The sequence below is a fragment of the Nelumbo nucifera genome, chromosome 2, assembly GCF_055504915.1.
Source record: "Nelumbo nucifera cultivar China Antique chromosome 2, China Antique-T2T, whole genome shotgun sequence".
In the NCBI taxonomy this organism is placed as follows: Eukaryota; Viridiplantae; Streptophyta; class Magnoliopsida; order Proteales; family Nelumbonaceae; genus Nelumbo; species Nelumbo nucifera.
In genome coordinates, this window is record NC_142650.1 from 51,625,819 (window position 1) to 51,652,268 (window position 26,450).

At 40.2% G+C, this 26,450-nt stretch overlaps 1 protein-coding gene, 1 long non-coding RNA gene and 1 other non-coding gene across 3 annotated transcripts; all 3 read left to right on the top strand.

Annotated features, from left to right (window-relative positions):
• The first annotated feature begins 3,659 nt into the window (after positions 1–3,659).
• LOC104601143 (putative proteasome inhibitor) lies at positions 3,660–22,051 on the top strand. The gene is made up of 10 exons (XM_019198389.2): positions 3,660–3,921; positions 5,703–5,852; positions 9,883–10,063; positions 10,172–10,324; positions 18,200–18,289; positions 20,591–20,668; positions 20,787–20,818; positions 20,908–20,974; positions 21,090–21,167; positions 21,762–22,051. The coding sequence occupies exons 1-10, from the start codon at positions 3,660–3,662 to the stop codon at positions 21,832–21,834; spliced, it is 1,164 nt and encodes a 387-aa protein (XP_019053934.1). The 3' UTR covers positions 21,835–22,051.
• Positions 22,052–22,696: 645 nt separating this feature from the next.
• Positions 22,697–22,778, top strand: TRNAS-AGA (transfer RNA serine (anticodon AGA)). The gene has a single exon. It is a non-coding gene; the product is annotated as a tRNA-Ser (tRNA).
• A 935-nt stretch (positions 22,779–23,713) lies between these two features.
• LOC148802208 (uncharacterized) lies at positions 23,714–24,962 on the top strand. Its single transcript, XR_016082908.1, has 2 exons — positions 23,714–24,537; positions 24,658–24,962. It is a non-coding gene; the product is annotated as an uncharacterized LOC148802208 (long non-coding RNA).
• The last annotated feature ends 1,488 nt before the right edge of the window (positions 24,963–26,450 follow it).

The window sequence follows — 26,450 nt, forward strand, 5'->3', positions numbered from 1 at the left end:
CAAAAACATCAAGATCTCACTCGGATGGCCCTGAATGATTATCAAGATCGACCATATATTTCTCAAATCAGAACCATCTCCTTGACTCCTCACCCTAATTCATGCCTACCTACCAAATTGTAGCTCAAAACTCACCCGTTTGATCCCCCATCAAGCCTAGATCCTATTTCAACAAATCTCATTAATTAAAGCTTACTATCCATCATCCCAACTTCATATGACCAATCAAACCTTACCACTGTGTTCGGAGATCCAAAAAACCCTAGCATATCAAATCTCCTGACCAAACACCTCCGTTTGACCGTAAAAAATGTAAGATTCCATTTTGAATCCTCTCGTTGGTTGGAAAATTACAAGCTAAGACCATGATCTGAACTAAATCAATCAATCTAGACCTTTGATGAAAGAACCATTACTTTCATTAGATTCAGGATGATTGAAAGTGCTAACCCACTAAATTTCATCCCAAAATTCCCTTGTTTAACCCTTCATTAAACAAAGATTCTATTTCAGCAAATCCCGTTGATCCGAACTCGTCAGCCATAGATCTCAATCATTCCAACCCCATTTGTCTGATCAGACCCGACCACTGTGTTTAGATACCCAAAAAAACCTAGGATGCCAAACTTCACATCCTAATTCATCCGTTTGACCATTAAACTAAAAAGATGCCATTTTGATGCACCATATTAAATTATCATGTCATCTGTCTCAATCTAAAGTTCCAAAAGGGTGATGGATGTCAAACCCAACCAAATAAAGCCTAATAGACCCAAAAAGCTCAAAATACCAAACAAACCCCTACTTATGACCAAGAAAAGTCAAAATAGCTTTTAAAAGTTCATCAAATTTATATTTTTTGCCACTGACAGTCCCAAATACGAGACTGCAACGTCTAACAAGCCCCAAGCTCCCATTGGACGCACAAAACCCATGGAAACCACCCCCAAATCAAAGAAAACGTTTCACCAAATAGGTAAGCTTGATTGGGCATCCTTTTCTTTGAAGAATCTTTGCCTATTTGTGTAAAACCTCTGTTAAATCCCAGGCACTATAGCTGAACGAATTCAGACCCATCTCCCTCCATTTTCTCTATAAATAGAGGCCCAGTTCGAGCTTAAAAGGGGGGAACCGGAGGAAGTGAGGGAGGAAAGGAAACCTAAGAGAGGCCCTAGAAAAAAGAAGAAGAGGGGAAGAGGGCAATTTTCCAACTTCTGTAACCCCTCATTCTGCTTGAAATCTCAAAATCCCTGAAGCCAAGCTTAAGCCTCATCTCCTGCTTTCTAGACTTAATACCAGAAGCATTCAAACCAGCCCTTGCCTTACTTAAGTTCCATTTGAAGTCCTTTCAGTTGCTAAAAAGTTGGTTTTAAGGTTGTACACGAGCGGTAAGTCTCTCACCCCCCATCTCTCTAGTTTAGTTTATTTTCAAATTGCTTAAAATCCTTAAATTCTGGGAAACTTGCATTCCCAACTTCCTCTACATTGAGAAAAAGAGGTAGAAAGGCGAGGGCCTTAGGGAAACCAATACCTAAGACCCGATAACATCACCTCAAATTAATTCTGGGCGAAGTTGTAAACATTTTTGTCGGGTTTCAGGAGCTTTGAGCAATCCCGTTAACTGTCGTTTTTTCAGATTCTTAGCCTGAATAACTCCCGTTTTGGGCTACTATAGCAGCTTGGAGAGAGAGGTGCCTAATACCTTCCCTCTCCCAATCCTTAGAACTCGATATCTCTTGGTTGTGTGCCTTTCCCATGAAAAATGGAGTCATTATCAAGGACTTAAATCAAGCTTTTCAAACCTAAAAATGTGGACCCATTTCCTCTAAAAAATGGGTGGCAACTCTAACTCTTTTGAGTCAGCCATGAGCTTCCCGGAGCTCACACCAACCTTTTGCAGTTACCTCTCTCATCAAGCATCTCAGTGATGTCTTCACTGTCAAGGATCTTAGTCCTTTACATTACTTTCTGGGTGTGGAATCTCTACACACTTCTAATGGCCTATTACTTTCTCGGTGCAAGCACATAGTTGACTTGCTTAAATGATCTTCCATGGATGGTGCCAAACCGGTCTCTAGTCCCATGCTTCCATCTTGTAAACTTAATAAAGCAAGTGGTGATCCTCTAGCTGATTCAGTTGAGTTTCGTAGCATTGTCGGTGCTCTACAATATCTCACCATGAGTCGCCTGCCTATTTAGTCAACAAAATTTATCAGTTCCTTCATTGTCCCACCACAGAACATTGGGTTGTTGTTAAGCGTTTGTTGCGCTACCTCAAGTCCACTGTGGACTATGGACTTCTACTTTGTCCCTCTACCTCTCCACGTGTTCAAGTTTTCTCTAATGCTGACTGGGCTGGCTGCCCATATGATAAACATTCTCATGGTGGATTTTGTATATATATGGGTCCAAATCTCATCTCTTAGGCTTCTCGTAAGCAATCTACAGTACTGAGTCAGAGTACTGTAGCATTGCCACTGCTACTATTGAGTTAGTTTAGTTGCACTCACTATTTATTGAATTGGGTATACCTCTCTCTCTTTCTCTCTCCCATCTTATGGTGTGACAACTTGCGAGCCACTTATTTGACTGCCAATCCTCTTTTCCATGCTCAGTTCATCTCTTCACGGGACCAGGTTGCCGATGTTTTCACGAAGACTCTAACTTCACCTCGGTTCATTGCTTCTTCGGCACAAGATGACTGTAACTCCTCTTCCCGTCAACTTGAGGGGGGATATGAAAAGCATGACTCCCGTACTTTGTGCACATCTACTTCATCTAAGTCAAACAATGTATCAGGTAAGGACTCTAGTTCAACTCCACCTCAATAGAGATAAGTTTTCAATGCCTATGTTTTCACGAAGCCTCTAACTTCACCTTGGTTCATTGCTCTTCGGCACAAGCTGACTGTAAACTCATCTTCTCGTCAACTTGAGGGGGGATGAAAAGCATGACTCCCCTACCTTGTGCACATCTACTTCATTTGAGTCAAACAACGTATCATGGAAGGACTCTAGTTCCTGATCCCCCTTGCCAGTAAACCTTCTGTTGTTGTAGATGCAAGCTCGATTTATCATATCCCTACATTTAAAATTTGGAACCGCAGATATCGATGGCGTACCAGGTGTAGTGTAACAGAAACAGAATCCGTGGCAATTTCATGGAAGAATCAATGACTTCAAATAAGAAAAAAAAGGTCGGATTCGGATTCGGTTTGTGATCTCCAGTTGTCTAATTAGCGAATTGAAGAATCTTCTTCCCCAACTCCTTCTAATGTATATCTACAATCTGCTGCTGCTGCAAAATTAATACCGTCACAGATTACGACAATCTCGACAACTCAGTTGCATTTCTCCCGATTAATTTTCTAAAACTTTCCACATGTATTTTCCTAGCTTGACGTCGTTTTACTCAACCAGACAACCCTCACAACAGCACATTCCACCACCTCCCCTAGCTAGCTGGCCATTAAAAAAATGATGACGACACACACCAACTCCTTAAAATCTAAAATCCTAACAAAACGAAACTTCTCAAAGCACACGAGCATGAGTTGATCTTCTTCAATTCGTCGTAACCCAAATCCCTTTATATAAAGACAGTTAGTTATTCTCTTGATCTCTGCATTCTGTACTTGATAATATCAGCTGCTGTTAAAAATGCCTCGGTTCCTTCTTGTATGTTTGGTGCTGGCCGATGCGCTTGCGGTTCCAACCACGGCTACTGAAGAAGTTGAGGCTCGGTTCATGCTCAAAGGTCACAGCCACTCAGAGCCAGACCCACCAGCTTTGGGTCCAGAAGTTGGAACAGCACAAACACCCTCAACCCAATGGGTGAATGGAGGAGATTCTGCTGTGGAGCTCACTTCTTCTGACCAACCAGCTCCGTCGGAAGCTGCAAACCGAGCAATCAGATTCGGAGGTGTGGGAAGAGATCGACATCATAAAATTGAAGAATGCATCATAGGAGGTGGGGTTATAATTGGAGGCCTTGTTGCCACATTTGTAATTTCTATTTTCTGCTACATTCGAGCTACTAGAGAAAGAAAGGAGGAACCCAAGGCCCAAGATATAATGGAGTTAGGAAGCTAGAAGCTCTTTTTTTTTTTTTTTTAACTTATAGGTGATTAGGTTCTGCACATGGAAGACATTTTCCTTTTCTGATACTGTAAATTAGAGTTCAAAACATCAAATAAAACATGGGTTTCCTTATAATGTTAATCTGCGTGTCAAGCTAATTACCTTCAAAAGAAGAAGAAGAATAAATAAATGGTTGTAGAAGAAATTCCCATCGTAATAATGTCTACATAGGATATCCCGTATCCGGATCTGGAGTCTCGATCTTGTTGTACAGTAGTATATACAAATTAAACCACTGTTTCTGAACTGTGTGAATCGACTCAGGAATCAACCGATCCAATTGAGATTTGGCTGGAACTTTTGTCGGATTACCTCTGTGACTTGCCAACTAATCACTTTTTCTTTTTGTTCTTCAATGGATAACTCGGCCGAGTTTAGTAGTTAATACTGGAAAGAGGAAGCTGAAACAAGACGAGAGTTTCATAGTGGGTTAATATAGAGAGAGAATATTCTATTAATTTCATTTCAAAAAGTGGCGTTTGGATGAGCAATTGGAGCACCCAGTTTTGCTCTTCTTTGATGAATCTATTTCCGTCCAAGATCTCCTTGATTGATCCTACTCAACTTGTTTTAAAGGGAATCTTCAGACAACTATCCTCGACAGAGAGCAAAGAATTCATCATTCCATCCATGGTTGAACCCAACTTCATATTTCCGTAGCTACTCGATCATGATATAGAACTCAACTCATAGGAGAATCTATTGGCCAGTAAGGCTTTCAAATATTGGAGACATTATTTTACCTTCTGTAACTTTGATGATTCTTCAACCGAAGAATCTCAATTAATGACTTACGAGAAAAAAATGCCTTTTCTTTAGGCTCAGTTTGGAAGGAATATAAATACAAATTCGTAGAATGCAAAACCTTGTATATTTGCACAATATATATATTTGTATTTATACTCTACCAAGCTGAACCTTATGTGCTCTATACTACATATACATTACTTGAAATTTTTGGGGCAACAAATTTCTAAGCCCAGCTCAATCTGGCCCAGTTTGATCACTACTTACTCACTACCTCCCAAGTAGATAAACTTGCCAATTATCTGAGGTAATTGTTTTAGCCTTTCTCTTGCCTTTTATATGGATGATAATACCCAATGTTGCACACGGGCCTATTAATATAATAGGTCAATGAAAAAAGTGTTAGCATAACTTTTCAAATATAATATTGCATTTTATATAATATAAGAATCACTTGGCCACATGATCCTTCTTTTTGAACCATGTGGTGAGGTGAGGATGTAATTTGGGTTGGCTGGAATTAGCATTTTACATTGCTTTGGGTTCAAACCTTCAATTAATTTGGGCTTTCTTTTGGTAAAAATAACTTGGGCTATAGACCTTAATGAGAATTCTATCAAATCCATCCAATCGGATTACGCCCAGCCCAGTTGGGCCTGGGTCAAACCTCAACCCGACCCATCCCCCGAATTGGTTGGGTATCGTGGCACTGAGGCATTTTGGAATTCCAACTCAAGTTCCACGTGGACTCTCAAGAGTCTTTTCGGTGTACTCGGTTTATTTCTTTTCTTTGACAACAAGAAAACTTGACACTAGCCGAATTACGTATTACGATCACTCCCACGCTGTCTCCCTTCCTCATCCTCCCTACTCTTCCCCTATACTTGTCGGAGTGCAAACCGCTATCTCCATTAGTTTTTCTGCTACCACCGCGACCAGATGGTTCGGGTGTTCGACCTTCGACCGGTAAGCACTTCTTCTTCTTCTTCTTCTTCTTCTTCTTCTTGTGGAGAGAAGGTAAACAGTTCCAATTTCTTCATTTTGTGCGAGGACAACTACGTTATTTCATGCTGTTATTAATTTTGTTAAAGGAGTGGTTATGATTTATTGAATTTCTTTTGCAACTTCTCTTTCTTTCCTTTTAAATGGTCATTAAATGATTATCTGTTCGTCTGTATTTTACTAATGGAGTGGTTTCACTTGCTGCTGAATATGATCTTTAAGGGTTTACTGGTTTTATTACGGTACGTTCATATACACATTTTGCGGTTCTTTATTGGTTGGACAGTCTTTCTGTCCTCTCCGTTTTGTTTTTCCTGCACAAATTGGTTTACTCTAGTGCTAAATTTGATTTTTTTAGGTATTTTTATATAATATAACACGCCCTCGGTTGTTAATTTTGATTCATCAAGGACATAACACGTTGTTGAATCGGAAAAGATAACGTACTAAGGTTCTTCATATCTTGATTAGACTTTGCACTTCTTGTTTGCATCTTAGAGGCAATGGCGATGAGCATGAGTATTATGACACAAACACCAAATTCTGCTCTCGTATTTTCAGTGTAAGATTAAATTGGTAACAGGACAAATGGCTAAGAAAATTATTACTCTTGCATTAAACTTATCAAATATATATATATACATTTATTATAAGGAGTCTGACGTGGCATTTCAGATACTTCACCATAACAGACTCATAACAAACTTCATGGCAAGTGTAATCGTCATCCCAACTAACTTCATCAAAAGTAACCTCATCACAACTTGCTTCAATTGATTCGGGTATTCTCTTAATACCCTCCTTCAAGTTGGAGCATGAGGATTAAAAATGCCCAACTTGGGTAATAAAGAAGCAAAGCTATCTCGTCCAATAGCTTTGGTGAAAATGTCTACAGGCTGAGCCAATGTAGGAAGATGAGCAGTAGTAATGGATTTTGTTTGGAGGTGCTCTCCTATGAAGTGTCAATCTATTTCAATATGTTTGGTATGCTCATGAAACATGGGATTAGCAGCTACGTGAAGTGCTACCTTGTTGTTACTGTATAGTTTCATGGGTTGTGGATGAGAGAGACCAAGATCAGAGAAGAGTTGCCTTAGCCACAATAGTTCACTAGTGGCGACTACCATTGCACAATACTCGGCTTCAGCAGAAGAGCGTGCCACTGTTGCTTGCTTCTTACTCTTCCATGACAAAGGGGAGTGGCCCAGAGTTGTGAAATAGCCAGTGGTGGATTTCCGAGTGGTTGGGCAACCAGCCCAATCCAAGTCACAGTAACCTTGCAATTAGAGATCACAATCAGTCGGAAGAAGTATTCCTTGCTCAGGTGTAGCCTTTAAGTATCGAAGTACATGCATTGCAGCATCCAATTGTTGTTGTTTAGGATCACTCATAAACTGGCTTAGGATAGGAACTGAATAAGTGAGTTCTAGTCTTGTGATAGTGAGATAGAGGAGACGGCCCACAAGACATCTGTATTGATCAGGGTGATCAATTGGCAAGCCAAATTCAGGTCCCAAACGATGTTGTTTCACAATGGAGAATGTATTGGGTTTACAACCTAGCATGCCTGAATCCTTAAGGATGTCAAGGGTATATTTTCGTTGACTAAGAACACTACCCTAGGAAGACCGAGAAATCTCAATTCCAAGAAAATATCTAAGGACTCTGAGGTCCTAAATTGGAAAGCATTGTCGTAGGTAATCCTTGAGAGCAGAAATACGAATTGGGTCATTTCCAGCAATCACCAAGTCATCAACATATGCAAGTACAACGAGAATGCCGTTTGATTGTATTGAAGTAAAAAGGGTATTATCAACAATTGATTGTTTGAAACCCCATTGGTGAAGAACATGAGCTAGAGCTTCAAACCAATTGTGTGAGGCTTGCTTGAGGCCATAAATGGATCTGTTCAAGTGACATACACGTTGATCCTTAGGAGGCAGAAGTCCAGGTGGAGGAACCATGTAGGTTTCTTCATGAAGAGTGCCATGAAGGAAAGCATTGTCCACATCCATCTGATGTAGTTTCCAATTCCGGGATGTAGCTAGAGCCAAAAGGCAGCATACTGTTACGAGCTTAGCAACTGGGGCATATGTCTCTGTATAATCAATGCCTTCAGTTTGAGTGTAGCCTTTTGCTACCAAGCGGGCTTTGTAATGCTCAGTAGTACCATCAGGCTTGAACTTGACTTTGTAGACCCAATGACACCCAATGGGAGTCTTTCCCGGTGGTAAGTCAATCAATGTCCAGGTATGGGTGCGCTCAAGTGCAGCTAGTTCGGCTGACATAGCTTGCTTCCAACAGTCATGTTTCCTGGCTTCATCATAACAAGAAGGCTCAAGTTGTGTAGAGGGGATTGAACCCATAGTTAGAAAATTGGAGATTGGGTAGTGAGTACTTCATTAGTGAGTTTGTGATTGAAGTGTTGGACAAATGTAATCTGCCATGTGTGGGGGAGGTCTCTTGGAGCGAAGTGGGCGATGGTTATGAGAGGTTGGTGGGCTAGGAACAACAGGTTCAGGAGTTGGTGAAGTGATAATGTCCATGTCACTAGTGTGTTCAATTGATTCAGAACTAGTAGAGGGTTATAATCTGTCACAAACTGGTTCAGTTCTAGGTGTTTGATCGGGAATTATATCAGCCACTATGTCATCAACGGTTGGCAGAGGTATGGTTGATGGTGGAGATGGGTCCAAAGGCATGTCGCCCTCAACAAAAGGAAATTTGTGTTCAAAGAAAATCACATCTCTAGACGCAAATATATGCTTAATAGCCAAATTATATAATTTGTATCCTTTTTGACCATTAGGATATTCGACAAACACACATTTAGTGGCACGAGCATCAAATTTATCATGCCCACGTCGGGATGTACTTGCATAACAGAGGCAACCAAATGTACGAAAATAATTGTATGAAGGGGGTTTGTGGAAAAGAAATTCATATGGCGATTTCCCAGCAAGTATTGGAGTTGGCAAGTGATTAATGATGTAAGCTACTGTTAGAACACATTCTCCCTAGAACTCGATTGGTAGGTGTACTTGGAACCATAAGGCCCTTGCACTCAATGACCCCATTTTGTTGAGGGGTGTCTACACAAGATGTTTGATTTAAGATCCCATGTGCTGTTAAGTAATCTTGAATAGATCTATAGAGAAATTCAGACCCATTGTTCGAACAGATATACTTAACTTGAGCATTGAACTATGTTTTGACCATTTCACAAAACATTACAAAAAAAGAACAAGCATCTGATTTATATCGTAACAAATACACCCATGTAGTTCAAGTACAATCATCTACAATTGTTAAGAAATAATGAGCTCCAGAATGGGATGAAGTGCGGTAATCTCCCCAAATATCACAATGTATGAATGTAAACTGTGTATTAGATCTGGTATGAGTAATGGGGAAAGAAAGATGTGTTTGTTTCGCTCGAAAGCATGTGTCACAACAATCATCATCAAGTACTGTAATGTGCAATTCAGGAATCAAAGCAAATTTCTCATAAGAAGCATGGCCCAACCTTGAATGCTACATACATGGATCATGTGTACGAGTACTGTGCAAAGAGAAGGATGGCAGAAGGGAAGCGAAGTGATACAATCCCCCACACATTAGGCCCGCACCAATCAGCTTCTTGGATGTCAGGTCTTGCAGAGCACAAAAATTAGGAAAGAACAACATAGTACAATTCAGGCCTTTAGTAAGTTTACTAACAGATATAAGATTACATTGAAACCCCGGAATGAACAATACGTCCTTTAATACCAGATCCAAAGACAACTCTATGTCACTTTGTGACTGAACTGGTGAAATGCTCATGACAAAGTAGCTTTTGTGGTTCATGCATCATTTCTTGCTTTAGACTATGTCCTCACAGCCACTGGGGCTGCTGCTTTCTTTGAAAGTGCTTTAACATCTTCTTCTTCAGGTCAGTTTTCCATTTTTGTGTTTCTTTCTTATGGAGTATAGCATGACCTTTTTTGGGCAGATGAAGTTGGGATAGAGGGATGGAATGAAACCAATGACTCCTATGGTTTCACCTATGTGAAGGACTCAAAGGGCTCAAAGAAATCAGTCTTGGTGAAATGCTTGGTGACGGGGGATGATTTGATTGTTGATGCACTTGATATTGGTCTTGGGGAAAGAAAACCTATGAATCACCAGATCAAGTTGTGCTTTCTTGTGGATCTTGATGTTAACTTTTCCACTTTTTAATTCGTGTTATTATTATTATTATTATTATTCTATTCCTATTACTTATTTGGTACGTTCTGCAGCATCAATGACTATGATGGTGGAAGTGGGGGCACCAACTATTCACGGATGTATAAAAATTTCACAGAGCTTGTGAGGAGTTTGAATTCTAGTATCCTGGCTAAGTTGGAGTCATTATCAACAATGCCAAGTGGTTCAACCCCTTCCCTTCCAAGGTACATAATCTGCATTCGATTATTCCATGGTCCCGAGCATGGGAAGACTTCTATTCTAAATTACTTATAGCATAAAAATTGAAAATATCAACACTGCCAGTGGGAGCTTGTCTTACGCCACTGGTCCCAAGCTCAGATAAAGGAAGATGGTCGTGTCAGGTTGGGGCCAGCTTTAAGACTTTTACTAAACTCTTATGGTCTTGGATCTTGAACCATCTTTACATGCTCTGGCACTAAACAGAACAGAATGATGAAACAGGACTCGTGTAGCCAACCCCATATAGTTGTTATAAGGTTTAGATGAAGATGGAGATGATAAAAATTGAAATACCAATTTACACTCCCATATGAGTGCCAACTAACTGAGTCTAAGATGAAAATAGTTCCCTTTTTGTTCAAAGACATTCTATTGTTCTACTAGAGATTAAGACTAATAATGATGCTTAAAGAATATACTTATGAAATTTTTATCGACAGGTGTATAGTGATGATGATCCATTATCCATCATCCATCATTTTAAGTTGTCAAACACTTGGAAGATTCAATTCCTTCTAAGAATCTAATTAAGAGATGATGGATTCACGTCAAATTGCCACTTGATATGGTTGAAACTTTAATGATGGACATTCTTTTATTCAGACTTTATTTTTCCAAAAGAAAGAAAGTAAAAGCGATGGACATATGTTGCATAGTTTTCAAGGCGTCTAGGCGATTCTGGGTGACACTGAGGTGCCTAGTCACCTAGGCGATAAGAATTTTATAATATAAAGAACTAACTTTTGGCTAGTTCCTTAGTTTTATATACTATTCAACATGTATATTAATTGAAAAAATAGCAATATTAAGAACATTAAATTTCCTCTAAAAATGTGGCAAATCATCACATCTAAAAGATAAAAATCTTTTACATATGTTAATTTCATTATTTTCAAACATAATAGTACTATATTAAGTATTTAATAGAGAAATTTCATATCAATTAGTAGTTAAAAAAGGTTATTAACTTTATATGATAAATATTCAAGATGGAAAGTAAAATAGAAAAAACAAGGATGGAATTTCTGTTTTATTTAATTAGAGAGAGACAAATAGAAAAAACAAGAGCCTCTTTGTACTTCTATTCTTTCTTTCCTCCTTTTTTTCTTTCTTTCCTTCTTTTTCTCTCCTCAAAACCCTTTGATCTTTTAAATTTCAATAGTAAAACATTAAAACAAAGTATAAGTGATATATATAGCATATAATAAAATGCATTAACACACACATTAATAAGATACAACAATACAAATGATATTATATAAGGTGCCCGCCTTGTCATTTTTGTCACCTAGGTGGGTGCCTAGTTGCCTAGAAGAGTGCCTAGTTGCTATAAGTCAAGGTGTTCCAGTGAGGTGCCCAGTCAACAGGTGCCTAGTCGCCTAGGCGATGCCTAGTCAGGCACCAAGGTGATGCTTTGACAACCATGATATATGTTGTTTGTAGTGTCTGACATTACAGTGAATGCTATTTAATGCTGGGTTGGTAATCACCAATAAAAAAAAATGCTAGGTTGATGATCACATTCTGAACTTAAGCTTGCATCGATGGGAGATCTGGAGCTCACCTCTGATCTAATTCCTTGTAATATTAGTGGCATTATCAATGATAGTAGGTATGAATATTATGCTTCTCCACAGGCCTGATGAGGACCAAGTGTTCTTTCTACAGAGAACATTTCTTTTATTGAAGTGAGAGCTTTTCTTAACGATTTTTAGCCTTTTCTGTTTTGGCTTAGGTCATTCTGTGAAGCAGTATAGTTAGTTTCTTAGTAAAAAACTTTAGGAATATTAAAAGTATAAGGTTTGGAAAACCATTTACTTTGAACTCAGCTCAAACCCTTAGCCTATTCTCTGAATTAAATACACTATGAATTTTCTAACAGCATATATGCAGTTTCCAAAGCAGGATGTTGCTTTGGGTTGATATTTGCATTTTCATCAATTTATATTTTTTGTTTCCATGGTTTTTCTAACTTAGGTCACGTTTGGGAGTGTTTCTCATCCAGCTTGATTTTTTTCTATTGTGGATATGAAGGCTTCTCCTAGCATTTTGACAACCATGTATCTTACTATGTATTTAGTTTACTTTGTAGTGTCTTAAGAGTGCAAGGTGCAAAAGAAGTACAAAGGGCTTTTTGCACCCAAGGCATAAGGTGTAAGGTGAGGGGTATGCCTTTTTGAAGCAAGGTGAAAAATTATTAAAAATTTCAAAAAATGCAAAAAAATCAAAATAAATAAAAAATACTAATACAGTATAAATTAAAAAATGCATACTTTAATTTTAAATTAAATGTTTTAAAAAGTCTATTAGTTCAAATTAAAATACATAAACATAACAGATAAAACATATGCAAAGTGAAGAATTGAAGATGTAAAAATAAAATCAAATATAACATACTAAACAATTCAATCATGTCAAACTTTATCTCTATTTCTTTCCTAATCACATTATTTAAAATAGATAATGTGATGTTAAGTATCTTTTATTCCTAATTTTATGAGCTGCCTTTGTACCAAGCCTCTTGAGGCAAGCCCAAACAAATCCCACACACGGGAGGAACAAGGGAAAGCTGGAGGTTTTTCCCATGGACCGACCGACCCGTGACGAGATCCTATTCCCAAGCCCATAACAATTTGGTATCCGAGCCAAACGTCATGGGCAATCTAGAGCAGTTGTCGTCCAGGGTCCACGAACTAAAGCACAGGCTCGTGGAGAACAACGTGGAGGTACGTGAAGTCAAGGACGATGTCCGAGAGCTACGACGCTTGTTGAAGTTGTATTTCTCTAACAAGGAGAAGAGTTCCGAAGGGACTGCAACCACCAACAGCCACTGACCAGATTTGACGGAGTCGTTTGGCAAATAGTAGATCGTCGCCCCGACAGCCGCAATTATTCCCAAGTACAGCAGACTGGAGTTCCCTTCTTACAACGGCACCGGAGATCTGTTGGGTTGGCTATACCGTTGTGAACAGTTCTTTCACAATCAGCGTACGGAAGATAGAGATAAAGTCAGCCTAGCCGCATTCCATCTAAAGGAGGAGGCACAACTCTGGTTTTACCGATTGGAGCAGGAGGAACCTGGGCTCAGTTGGGGCCAATTCAAATCCTACTGCCTCCTCAGGTTTGGGCCCCCATTGACGAGCAACCCGCTAGGTGAGTTGATCAACCTCAAGCAGACAAGAACCGTGGCTGAGTACCAGCGCCAATTTCAGACCCTCCTTGCTAGAGCAGCCTCGGTACGACCGGATCAGCAGGTAGACATGTTCACCGCAGGATTAGCAGAACCCTTGAGGGTGGATGTGGAGATGCAACACCCTCCAAACCTGGTCACAGCCATGAACCTAGCTCGCGCCTTCGAACGTAAGCTACAGCTCAGCCGCGGGACCTTCAGTATGGGTCGACTGCCGACATCATGGACACCCCCGAAGTCAACCGAGGTGGCCCCTTCTTCGGCAACCAGCAGGGAACAGAAACTTCATACGGGTAACGTTCCCAAGTCGGCATCAAGCATGGGAAGCTGCATGGCAGCACCACCCATTAAACGTTTGTCCAGAGCCGAGATGGCAGATCGCCGAGCAAGGGGACAGTGCTTCAACTGCAATGATCTATATTCGGCGGGGCACAAATGCAAGAGGCTATTCTGCCTTCTAGTGGACGAACAAGAAGAAGACGAGGATGAACCCGCAGCGTTAGAACCCGAGATCTCCCTCCACGCGATCACCGGGATAAAGACCTCTCAAACTATGCAATTGCGGGCGCAGGTGGCAGGGAAACCAGTACGTATCCTCGTTGATTCGGGAAGCACGCACAATTTTGTAAGTGAGCAAGCTGCCCTCTAGTTGGAATTACCTATGGAAATTATACCACAACTATAGGTATCCGTAGCAAACGGAGGGAGGGTTCACAGTCCCGGAATTTGTAAGAACATCCAAATACAGGTCGAATCCGAATCCTTCTCTGCTGATTTATTTGTGCTATCCTTGGATGAATTTGATATAGTTCTTGGAGTTAAATGGTTGATCACCCTAGGCCCAATCCTATGGGATTTCAGCGCCCTAACAATGACATTCCGCTTGAATGGAAAACAAGTAACTTGGCAGGGAACCAGAGTAAAGGCAAAAAAACTGCAGGGTGCATGCACTTCAGGGCGAAACAGTACACACAACAGATATGGAAAGACTCCTCACCGATTTCTCATATGTATTCCAAGAACCCAAGGGTCTTCCACCCTCCCGAGCTTGTGATCATCGGATCCCTCTGGTGACGGGTTCAAAACCAGTCGTCGTCCGGCCTTATTGCTACCCACATCTACAAAAGGACGAGATAGAGAAGCAGTGTATGGACATGATGAAATAGGGAATCATCCGTCTTAGTCGCTCTCCCTTCTCCTCGGCGGTTCTGTTGGTGCCAAAGCGAGACAGTACTTGGAGATTTTGTGTGGACTACAGAGAGCTCAATAACCGAACCTTCAAGGATAAATTCCCTATCCCCATTGTGGACGAGCTGTTGGATGAACTCCATGGAGCCCAGTATTTCTCGAAATTAGACCTCAGGTCAGGATATTTTCAGGTCCGGATGGCTCCCGAGGATGTAGAGAAAACTGCCTTCAGAACGCATCATGGTCACTTTGAATTTCTAGTTATGCCGTTCGGTCTCACCAATGCCCCATCCACATTCCAGTCTCTGATGAACGAGGTATTTCAGTCCCACCTTCGCATTAGTGTTCTTTGACGACATCCTAGTTTACAGTAAATCATGGATAGAACACGTGCATCATCTACGGACTGTTTTTGAACTTCTGCGCCAACACAAGCTCTTCCTTAAGCAGTCCAAATGCTCTTTTGGGGAGCGCTAGGTTCTTTACTTGGGACATATAATCAGTGGGCAAGGTGTCACGGTGGATGGTTCCAAAATTCAAGCAATCAAGGAATTGCCCAAACCTCAATCCGCCAAGGCTCTCCGCGGGTTCCTAGGTCTGATAGGATACTACCGCAAGTTTGTACAAAATTGTGGACTATTGGCTGCCCCATTAAACAATATGCTAAAGAAAAATGCCTTCCATTGGGACGATGCAGCTGATGCAGCCTTTGCAAATTTAAGGGATGCCCTCTCCTCCACACCAGTTCTGCAATTGCCGAATTTTGACTTCGAATTTACAGTCGAATGCGATGCATCAGGTATAGGTGTTGGAGCCGTATTGCAGCAACAAGGACACCTGGTTGCCTTCTTTAGCCGCAAACTGGTTGACTGACATCTAAAGTTACCCGCCTACGAGCGCGAACTAATTGGGTTAGCTAGAGCAGTGCAACACTGGAGACCATACTTGTGGGGAAGGTCCTTCGTCGTCAAGACTGATCACTACAGCCTCAAGTATTTGTTAGAGTAGCGGCTTACCACTTCGCCTCAGCAACATTGGGTTAGCAAACTGCTTGGTTTTGATTTCCGGGTAGACTACAAGGCAAGATCCTTAAATCGTGCTGCAGATGCCTTGTCTAGACGAGACGAAGATACTATGCTCCTTTGTGCGATTTCACATCCCCAAGTCACCCTGTTAGAAGACATTAGGAACGCGCTGCCATAATCACCAGAGTGGACGGACCTTATTCAGAAAATACAGTCTAGGACAACCGACTCAAATTGGTCCATTAACGACGGGCTAGTGCTATACAAAGGACAGATATACCTCCCAGCCGATTCTTCTTTAATTCCCTCTGTCATCTCTAGTATACAAAACTCCACCCATGAAGGCATTCAGAAGACACCGCATCGCATCCGAGCTGATTTCCATTGGCCAGGTATGAAAACCTCTATTTGGGACTTCATCCATAATTGCTCCACGTGCCAACAACACAAATGGGAAACCTACACCAGGCTGGCCTTCTTCAGCCCCTCTCAATTCCAACACAAATCTGGGCTGATATCTCCATGTATTTCATTGAGGGCCTACCCAAGGTTGGCGGGAAATCTGTTCTATTCGTGGTGGTGGATCACTTTTCTAAGTATGCCCATTTCATCCCTCTGTCACATCCGTACAGCGCTGCTTCAGTTGCCCACATTTTCTTTACGTATGTTTTCCGTTTACATGGGTTACCGGAATCCATCATCAGCAACAGGGGCCCAGTTTTTACTAGTGCCTTCTAGAAGGAACTATTTCGGTTGCATGGTACGACCTTAGCTTTTTCCTTCGCTTACCATCCTCAGACAGAAGACCAAACAGAGGTAGTGAACCGTACGATCGAGATGTATCTCTGCTGTTTTGTTGGCGACCAACCGCATCGGTGGGTTGATTGGCTTCCCTGGGCCGAATATTGTTATAACACGGCCTATCGGCAACGCTCCTTGAGACACAAGGCTGCCCCTAAATTAGCTCCTAAATTTTATGGACCCTTCAAGGTTTTACGGCGGATCGGCACAGTTGCATATCAACTAGAACTACCAGAGCATAGCAAAATCCATGATATTTTCCACATTTCCTTGCTCAAGCCATTTACGGGTACTCCTCCTGACCAAGTACCCCCCCTACCTCCCTTGAAAGACGGCAGACTCATCCCCCAACCTCGGGCTCTTGTTCGATCCATAATCAATCAGGGTGTTCTCGAAGTCCTGGTGGAATGGGACAGCTTACCATCATCCGAGGCCACCTGGATTCCCTTGACTGAACTCTGAGACACATACCCAGATTTCGAGCTCGAGGACAAGCTCGTAGTCCAGGAGGGGAGTAATGTTGTGGATGCATTCATTGGGAAGAAGTACCGCCGCCGGCAGCAGCAGTGGTGTGGTGTCCTCATCGGATTATCTAGCTAGTCACAGTTCACCTTATCTTATCTTATCTGTTTTCTTATCTTATCTGTTCCAGTAAGGATTAGTAGAGAGTCTTATCTTTCTTGAGTAGGGAGTCTTATCTAGGAGTCTTATCTATCTTACCTGTAAGCAGTATAGTTTAACAGGGAGTCTTCCTACAAAGAGGACTCTTTCCCCTTGTAATCTCCTATTTAAGGAGCTGAGATTATTGAATAAAGGCATCGAATTTCAGTCAAGAAAGAGAGTAAAAGGAGAGTTAGGTGATCTCTTGGACAAATCACCCTTAGGACGCCAAGATAGGTTCTGCAAGAAAGGGGAGGAACAAGGGAAAACAGGAGGTTTTCCCCGTGGACCGACCCGTGACGAGATCCTATTCCCGGGCGCATAACACTGTATCCGTAGTGTTCTTGTGAAAGATTGTATCAACTGTAAAGGTTTTTTGATAAATGTTCTGGACTGTACTGTCTAACAGTTCAAACAGTTTCTAAAAGTGAATCAAGCCTGCCATTTCAAAACTGTTGATGCATTTCTGATGTCATGCTGATATCATAGATGAATTATCTGACCTACAGTCAAACTTCTCAATTGGCAATTACTACCTTCAGCAGTTAATTCGCTGGTCTGGTTTCAGAAAAACTGTTTGGAAGTAATGATGGTGCTCAGTGGTCTTCCTATTTTATGGAGGAAGCACCTTTAGATAAACTCTATCATGGAATAATTTGGGCATCCCATAGAGTCATAGACCCATACCCTATTTTTATTCTTCTGCTAGTTGTGTAGTTACATTTAATGATTAAAAATGGCTAATTGAGTATTTCATTAATTGATTGTCAGTGACTATATCCATAATTTGGTTTCTTATAAGTGTGATGGCTTAAGTGATTCTGAAATTTTAACCATTTCAATGATGCTGACTCGCTGAGTGTATTAACGTTTTGGTTTTGGACTGTCTGTCAAATGATATTACTTGGCTGTTATCGAAATTATGTTTTTCAAGGATCCCTTGACCAAATGTTATCAATATGATCGTTTTGCAGGTCAAAAGAAAGTGTGGAATCAGAATGTGACAAAGGTGACCCTCGTGTGAGAGTCTTAGAGCCTCAAGTCCCCCAGCAACTTCCTCCAGTGTATCTTCTTTGTTACTAATGCTCAATATAAGTTCATTCCTTTCTTGCATTAGTTCATTCTTCAAATGCCAATGTAAACATATGGTTGGTTTATTTACTTGATATCTTTTTTTTTAATCATTTTGGCCGTTTAAATTTCCTAATCAAGCTCTTAGATATATCTCCATAGCTTTGCATTTTTGTAGAATCTGTAGATTCTCGAGTTTCAACCTCAGTAACTTGTATTTATTTGATAAACAAACAAGATCTGAACTGGAACCAAGACATTCAAACACAGTAATCTGTAACCAGTAAAGCATTGCATCTTATATTTATTAAGAGAGGTGATTTTATCCCTACTATAATTACTAACTGATCAGTCCATTAATATATTTATTAATGGAAACACTCAAACCATTGCCATAGAATGCTATCTTTTTCTTCTTATGAAACTGTAATGGTTGTAGACATCAAGGAAGATACCTGTTCTCTAAGAGCGTTACATTTGGTGTATCGTAATTGTATCCATACCATATGGATCTTACTTGGAAGAAAGCTCAACCTCTAGTTTGTTTATACATCATTACTTGTGATCTTAGTGTTATTGTGATTTGACATTTTTCTCAATCTTTCCCTACTGAGAATCCCATAGGGTTTCCAATATTTTGAGTAATATTTTCGATTTGCTTTCAATCATTTCCTCAAGGTGATGTTTCCTTCTTCTATCAAAATCTCAAACCTTTCTTAAGAGTTATGGTATGCAAGTGTTTTGTATTACCGAATTCTATTTCAAAATTCAATAAAGGCATACTTCTTGCTATTCTTGTTATTATAGTTTTAATATTAATAGCATAAAATTTATGAGGGTAAATTACAAATTACTACCCTGTACTTTGGGGGTAGTGGCAATTACCCCCCCTGAGCTTTCATTTGCGACAAAGACCCCCTCTGTTAGCATTCCTTCAGTTCACTTTGAAAAAGATTCTCAAGTGACTGTGTACTTCAGTTCACTTTGACTGGTGTAGTTGATACTAATTGCATGTGTTTGTTGCATAAGTTTGTCAAGTGGGTATTTTGGTAAATTAACTTCTTCCACCATTCAACTTAACAGAGAGGTGGTCTTTGTCAGGATCCAAAAGTGCAGGGGTATTTTCGTCACAAATAAAAGTTGAGGGGGGTAATTGACTTTACCCCTAAAATACAGGGTAGTAATATGTAATTACCCAATTTATAATCATATGCTTCACATACTGGTTCTCCTATCCTGCTTCAACAGTAGAATTAGTGGACAAATATATCTTCGCCCTATCAAGGCCAAAACTTGCCTTTGTTCAGTGGCCTCACATAAATGCAACCTTCTGTTTTCTATCTGAAATAGGGACTAAAAGGTAAGTAAATAAGTTTATAATTGTAACAGTCATAAGAGGCCCTTTTACTTGGATGGTTTCAGCAACATTTTGCGTGTGCAATGCACAGTTCTTCCAGCTGATGTCTGTGAAGTAGGTATTATTAACCATTTTTTATCAGTGAAGTATCTGTTATCAACCAGTAACAATGCATTAAACTACAATTTAAATAGGTGCATGTGTTAATTCTGAATCATCATAAATTGGATATAATAAATTAAGAGACCTACAATACCCAACGTCTCTGGCATTAAACAGAACGAACTGACAAAACAGGATTCATATAGCCGACTCCATATGGTTGGGATAAGGATTGAATAATGATGATGAGAATACCCAACAGTGGGTTTCGAGACTGCTACTGATAATTACTATGGAACTGTTCGATATTGCATAAACCTACACTATCAGCAGTTTCTTCAGTTATGGGGCCTGTTTCTATCAAAACACACAGTGCAACATCTACTGTTTCCTTGTTCACCAATAAGAACGTCTTCAGGGATTTTGGGTAGTTGTACTTTTGTTTTTGAAGCCAAGGAGTATTTGTACTGAGGATCACTATTTGGTACAATAGTATATGCATAAATTATTAAATAATGCTGTGCATCTTGGGTCAGATTGGGTTGGGAATTCGCGAAATTTTGAATGGGCTTGAACGCTAACCTGAGCCAAATGTAGCTGAAATTCTTCAAGACGGGCAACCTGATTTACAGCCCCAAGTGTGACTTACAGCACTAAGTGCAACTTGGCGCTTTTGTTTCTACTTGCCTTCATTTATATTTTCGTTCAATACTTTGTTTTAATAACTCATATTGAAGGAGCCTGGTTATGATTTCCATTCAGTTATGTTGATCAATTAAATATTTTTTCTGAGCTTTATATGCACAACTCATATATATGCATTTTTGTGTTACAGTCTTGTATATCCTCAAGTTCCATCTCTTGGTTCAAGTGATCTTTACCCAGGGCCTGCCATTGGAGTGTATCCTTCATGGTTCTTTTCTTTCTCCATTTTCTCCCTTCGGTTTTCAAGTTTCAGTCTCAGTTGTGGTTTTCTTATTTTATTTTTATTTATTTATTTATTTTTGCATTTGTTTATCTGTCTTTCTCAGGAGCACTGGCATTGGTGGAGGCATGCTTTTAGGTCTGTAGGTAGTCTATTTGACATTCTTCATAAAGAATCGTTATTCAACTTTTTTGTTGTGCTGACGGTTTATCTTCCGGTGGGAGCAGGACCAAATGACCCCAGCTGGTTTAGTGGCACATATGGAGAGCAAATTGGAGTCCCTGGGGGAGTTCCGTGAGTATATTGACCTCTGCAATTGTCCCCCAACCCCCTGCCCCACCTTCTATATCTTCTATGGCTATATGTAGGTATTCATAGATTCTAATCTTGCAAGGGTGAATTGTTACAGGGGTGTTCCACCTGGTGCTCGTTTTGATCCCTATGGCCCTCCAGGTGTTTCTGGTTTTGAGCCTAATCGATTTGTCAGGTATTATTGATCCCTGCACAGTACAAATTTCTTTCTGTCAAGTATATTATTAAGAATTTAAGATTAGCATCTCATTAGAGATATTTCTGTAAATGCAAATTCCATGGGAAATGCATTTTTTGGCATTAATGCCGTGAGGAGTCAGTTCCTTGAGTTGTAAATGTGGCAACCTGTGTGTTTGCAAAACCACTGGTGTAACATTGCATCTTTAGAGGTGCAACATTAAATTGCTTTTGGTGCAATGTTTATAGCTCAATATGAATTCTATGGTACCAGACTACCGGTACTAAAGATTGTGTTTCTTTACCATGTAATTGCTCAAATATAAAAAAGGGCCATAACCATGTTGGGCCCCAGCGACTTGTGGGGTCCTTTGGTATTGAACGGATGCCTTAAGAAGGGTCTCATACTACCATGGACGCCGGTTATCTGTCTTGCATTGCTGGCATTATTTGAGGTTTGTTGGTCCTTGTTAATGGACTGTTTCTTCATAGATATTGTACAGTGACATCCATGAATTTGCATCACGTAATTTGTTCTTCCTTTTGCTTGGGTAGCTTTTCTCTCTGTTTCTTTTCTTGAAATTCTTTGTAGGGTGCCAAGGAGGTCCGGCGGTGGGGCTCATCCCGACTTGGAGCACTTTAGGGATGATTCCGATATGATTTAGCTCTATGTATTCTGTCTGACACTATTTTCCATGCTTTTAGTATACTGTTAGAACGTATTAGCTAGTCGAGCCTGACTAATATGTAAATATTGGAGATAAAGATGCTGTTTTGATTTCTATTTTTATGTATATATATAAATTCGAGACATGGGGCCAAAGAGTGCCAACGTCTCTGCATATAGAAAACCACTCAAAGGTGATTTTTTACCATTTCTAACTTCTAAGGAATGAGGAAAGGTTCCTTGGATCATTACTCATCAGGATGCCAATTTTATTATTAACTTAATAAGAAAAGCTTTGATGAAAGGCCTATTTCCATGTCCGTGAATTGTGATAAATTCCCAAGTCTCGTACTGGCTGTGATGGTAGATGGGCTTCCTTCTCTTCATGGATATGGCCCAAATAATCCCCACAGGTGGAGGTTGGGGTCTGGACTCTGGTTTAATGGATCAAGTCCATGATATGGCTGAGCCCGTGTTGCTTATTAGAAATGAAGTAGTTGCTGGAGGGTGAGCTTAGTGTTCTAGAAGCATTACGTCAAAAAATGAGAGAAAAAAAAAATATGCGATATGTTGTTTCAACGGAATCTTTATCAAATGAAAACGTATTAAATTACTCATCTGGAGATCAGATCTGCTCCTCACAGAGCACGCTTCACACCAACCTCACGGCGTTTCAGCCGTGCATCTGGGAATTAAAAATTTGCAAGTACAAGATATTCCAGGTGCACGGCTGATACATGCTGTGAGGTTGGAGTGAGGCGCGCTTTGTGAGGAGCAGATCCGAACTCTTAAATATTGCTGAGAATAAATTTCTTGTTTCCCTTATGGGAAATAATAATTCAATATCAATCAATATGGTGGTGGGCGTGCCGGAGTGATTATCGGGCATGACTAGAAATCATGTGGGCTCAGCCCGCGCGGGTTCGAATCCTTCCGCTCACGTACTTTTATCTCTATTATTCTCTGTTTTAACATTTTAGAAAATATATAAAGGGGAGGCCAATATTGCGAATTGCCATTGCTTCTGGGAAGTGTCAACACTACAGGCCCAGCCCATCTTCATTTTCAAGCTTTACTTTCAATTCCATTAATTATATATTAAAATAGCGAAGAAAAACTTAGCAAGCATCTTAATGAATTATGATCGTTCACACTTCACACTGCCAAAGTAGAAAGTTGGCCAACGACTGGGGCACAGGTTTGCTCAAATACTTGCATCCTTTCATGCATCATCTGGTTGGGTGGTTATGTCATATTGGTGGAGGTGTCTGTCTGTTCTAAGTTCTAACTCATCAGCTGTCGTAACTCTTCGTAAGTGGAGCTACGTCCCTAAATGTGAACCACCCATTTCTATCGTCTGGAGATATTTTTTCTTCTTTCCTTAACACTTGGTTGTAGAAGGATATTATCTGTCTTGATGGGATATTGGTAAATGCAATTAATGGCCCAGGAAAATATAATGGACAATTAAGTATCAAATGGTGCATGATGTGATTCATTCACATTCCTCAACCCAATTGGTCCAATTCGATCAATAATTAATAAATTAATTAGCAGAGAAGTCGTGCAGCCAAGGTTACAACACACACGCACGCACGCACGCACGCCACAAGGAGAAAAGGCTAGTGGGGGAACTTTCCCTTTGACACGCAAACAATCTTGGTGAGCCATAGACCGACTCGATCGATCACTTCAGTCTTCAGTCCTAATCCGTTAAGAGTTTGCCTGGCCCTGGGCCCTGGGCCCTGGGCCCCTGGCTTGGCGAAATTAAAATTCAAGAACACACGGAATATAAAAACAAGCCTGGAGACTTCATGTCATTTTTTATTAATTCATCTTCTGGAAGGCGCTCCGAAACGTCAAAGTGATCACATCTCTTTATCTCTTGTATATATATGTTTCCTAACTTTGAATTCTTGAAACTTATTAAACAGATTTGCATTCTAATGACTTTGTGAGTGCCTTCAAAAAGAATCGCTTTCAATTCAGAAAGACAGATTTATTTAAGCTCCTAACTAATCTTAACCTCAGCGACTTTTCTTTCTTTTTTCTTTTTCAACTCAGAAATATTCTAGCTAGCTACATCCTACATGGACGAGATCCAGTTATTTGGACAGACGACGGCCCCACGGTTATTCATCAATATCTATCACTATTGCTCTGATTGATTCTGCTTGTTGCCAGCTCTACCTAATTCTTTCTTGGGAGGAAGCTTCGATTACCCAATAAGACAGACTTAAGCAACCTGGAAACGCGTAGTTCAATTCATTCGTTACTCTTTATTCTGATGACTTGCTTCTAGAAGTTAGAGAGAAATTAAAGCTCCATGACATTCATTCTAGTTGGAAAGAAAAGTAATCACTCCATTAATTAGAATTGTTGAAAAAAAAAATCATGTAACATGAATAAATATAAATTCTTTCGATTCATCCCTAATATACATACAAGGTTAATTTGTTTTTCGTTGGTTGTTGAGGATGAGGGATTGAGTTTTGAGTTTGGGTATATATTACCCCAACTTCCTTCCCCATAGACGGGCAGCTGTTGTACATCTCATCATCTGAAACACAAAATAGTGGGAAAGCAATTATGTGTTTATCCAAGCGTTGCATTCTTCTACTATTGGCTTTGCTGATTGTGGCCACAGCTCACACCTCAAGAGGTGTAGAATCCAGGCCACTTTCTGTCAAAGACCAGCAAAGTAAGGATTCGATCATTAAAGCACCAACAAACACTACACTCTCCCTCTCTCTCTCTCTCTCTCTCTCTTAATCTTAACTGCTGCTTCTCTTAATTAATTGTTATTTAATTTGATTTACAGGATACACAAAGATGTTTGCGTCGCTGGGTCTCGAGTGCAAATGTTGCGATAAAGCAGGAGGTGAATGCAGGAGTACTGAGTCGACCACTTCGTCTTGCCCTAAACTCCAATGCCTTCCATGGAGATTATACTAAATATGTGCTGAGAGCTCTATTCTACTCTATATGTGCTGAGAACACATATTACATGTATATACATTATCTTGATTAAAGAGAATATTGTATACGTTACACCCACATATATACATTCACATGTAAATACAGTTAAATCTTAGTATATATAAATATATACATCCATCTCTCTAATTTGACGGTCCTGATCTCGGTTGTGTTCACCTCAAGCATGTCTTCCTTTTCTCTAAAGTTGATTCATGCTTCTCCAACTACTCAATGTTGCTCGTGGAATAATAATAATAATAATTTTAGTGACAAAGTAACGTTAACCCAAGCCTTGATTAATTCTTATCCTATAGCTAGAGGCTAGAGAGAGCTGTGGCGGTGGAAGAAAATCTTGAATCACAACTAAGGAGGGACCAGGTACAGAGACCAACTTGTGGTGTATGTCTTCAACTATGTATATGAAATTAGAGCTAACCACTGGCGGATTCTAGTCCATCGAATAATTCGATCCAAGCAAATACAAGGTCGGATAAAGTTGTGTTAGAGAATTATTCCAATTTGACATTAGAAAGTGGTACTTCACGTGGAGGCTCTCTTGCAGCAGGTTGGATCAAAATGTTTTTATTTATACTCTTGGCCTTACCAACTCACCAATCAATTCTCAGGCAAAAATTGAAGAAAGAAAAAAAAAAAAGTGGGTTACGAGTAGAGTGCTTTCCTTTCCTCGGGTCCAGTTGACCCTTTGAGAAATAGATAATTAGAGCTCTAGAGGAGATACCACCTCCACAGGATTTGTGGTAGATATATAATATGCGAGGACAACACAGGAAGCCTCCTTGTGCAACCCAGAATGTACCCCACCTAGAATCTACATTATACATATGCACCATCATTGCAAATTGCAAACCACTTTATTTTTTTATCTTCATCCTATCTCGGGTGTCAAATTTATTCTGTCCTACCCGTTCAGCCTAAACATTCTATATCAGGTGGAAGGAAGAAAAGGATGATACAACGAAGTTTCCTTTCTGACTCTGATTAATTAAAATTAACTATACTTGGAGAAGTTAAGCATACATGTACAGGTACAGCTGCTAGCAGCTTCCAGAAGACTATAGTCTGATATAGTCTCCACTCCAGGTCGATGGTTTCAAATTTCTGAAGATAATTCCAGACGACAGATAGAACACCATTCACCCAAGTTGTTATTCCTTTATTAATTTGGTCAATAACTGGATTTGTCAATTGCGTTAACTAGACTCCATCATCATAACACAACAACAAAAAAGATGGACTATTCCATATTTGGTAGCGTCGTGGTCATGAGATATGGGTGTGATGCGTGAGACTAAAACGAGTCTGGTGGGGAGATACAGAGCACAGAGAGGAATATTGGCTCTTGAGGAGTTGAGGGTACTGAGGTTACTTTCTTCCTTTTGGAATAATAGAATAATGTAGCTAGCTAGAGCTGATCGCCAGGAGAGCTTCTTTCCAACTTATAATTAATTGCAGAAGGCAGACCGACCATATATTTAGATAGATATGAAGAAGCACATGGCACATGGCACATGGCACATGGCACATGCAGCAGAAGCCAGAAGGGGGTCCAACTTTCCACTAATGCCATGGGGATGGGGGTCCCTCTAGGAGTAGGAGATGGTCACATCGGCAAGC

Bases quoted from the DNA above. Each gene is read 5' to 3' on its own strand.
- LOC104601143 (XM_019198389.2), top strand. From the start codon at position 3,660: ATGCCTCGGTTCCTTCTTGTATGTTTGGTGCTGGCCGATGCGCTTGCG. The intron at 10,064-10,171 runs GTTGTGCTTTCT...TACGTTCTGCAG, and splicing joins CCTATGAATCACCAGATCAA to CATCAATGACTATGATGGTG. The intron at 21,168-21,761 runs GTATTATTGATC...AATTCTTTGTAG, and splicing joins GAGCCTAATCGATTTGTCAG to GGTGCCAAGGAGGTCCGGCG.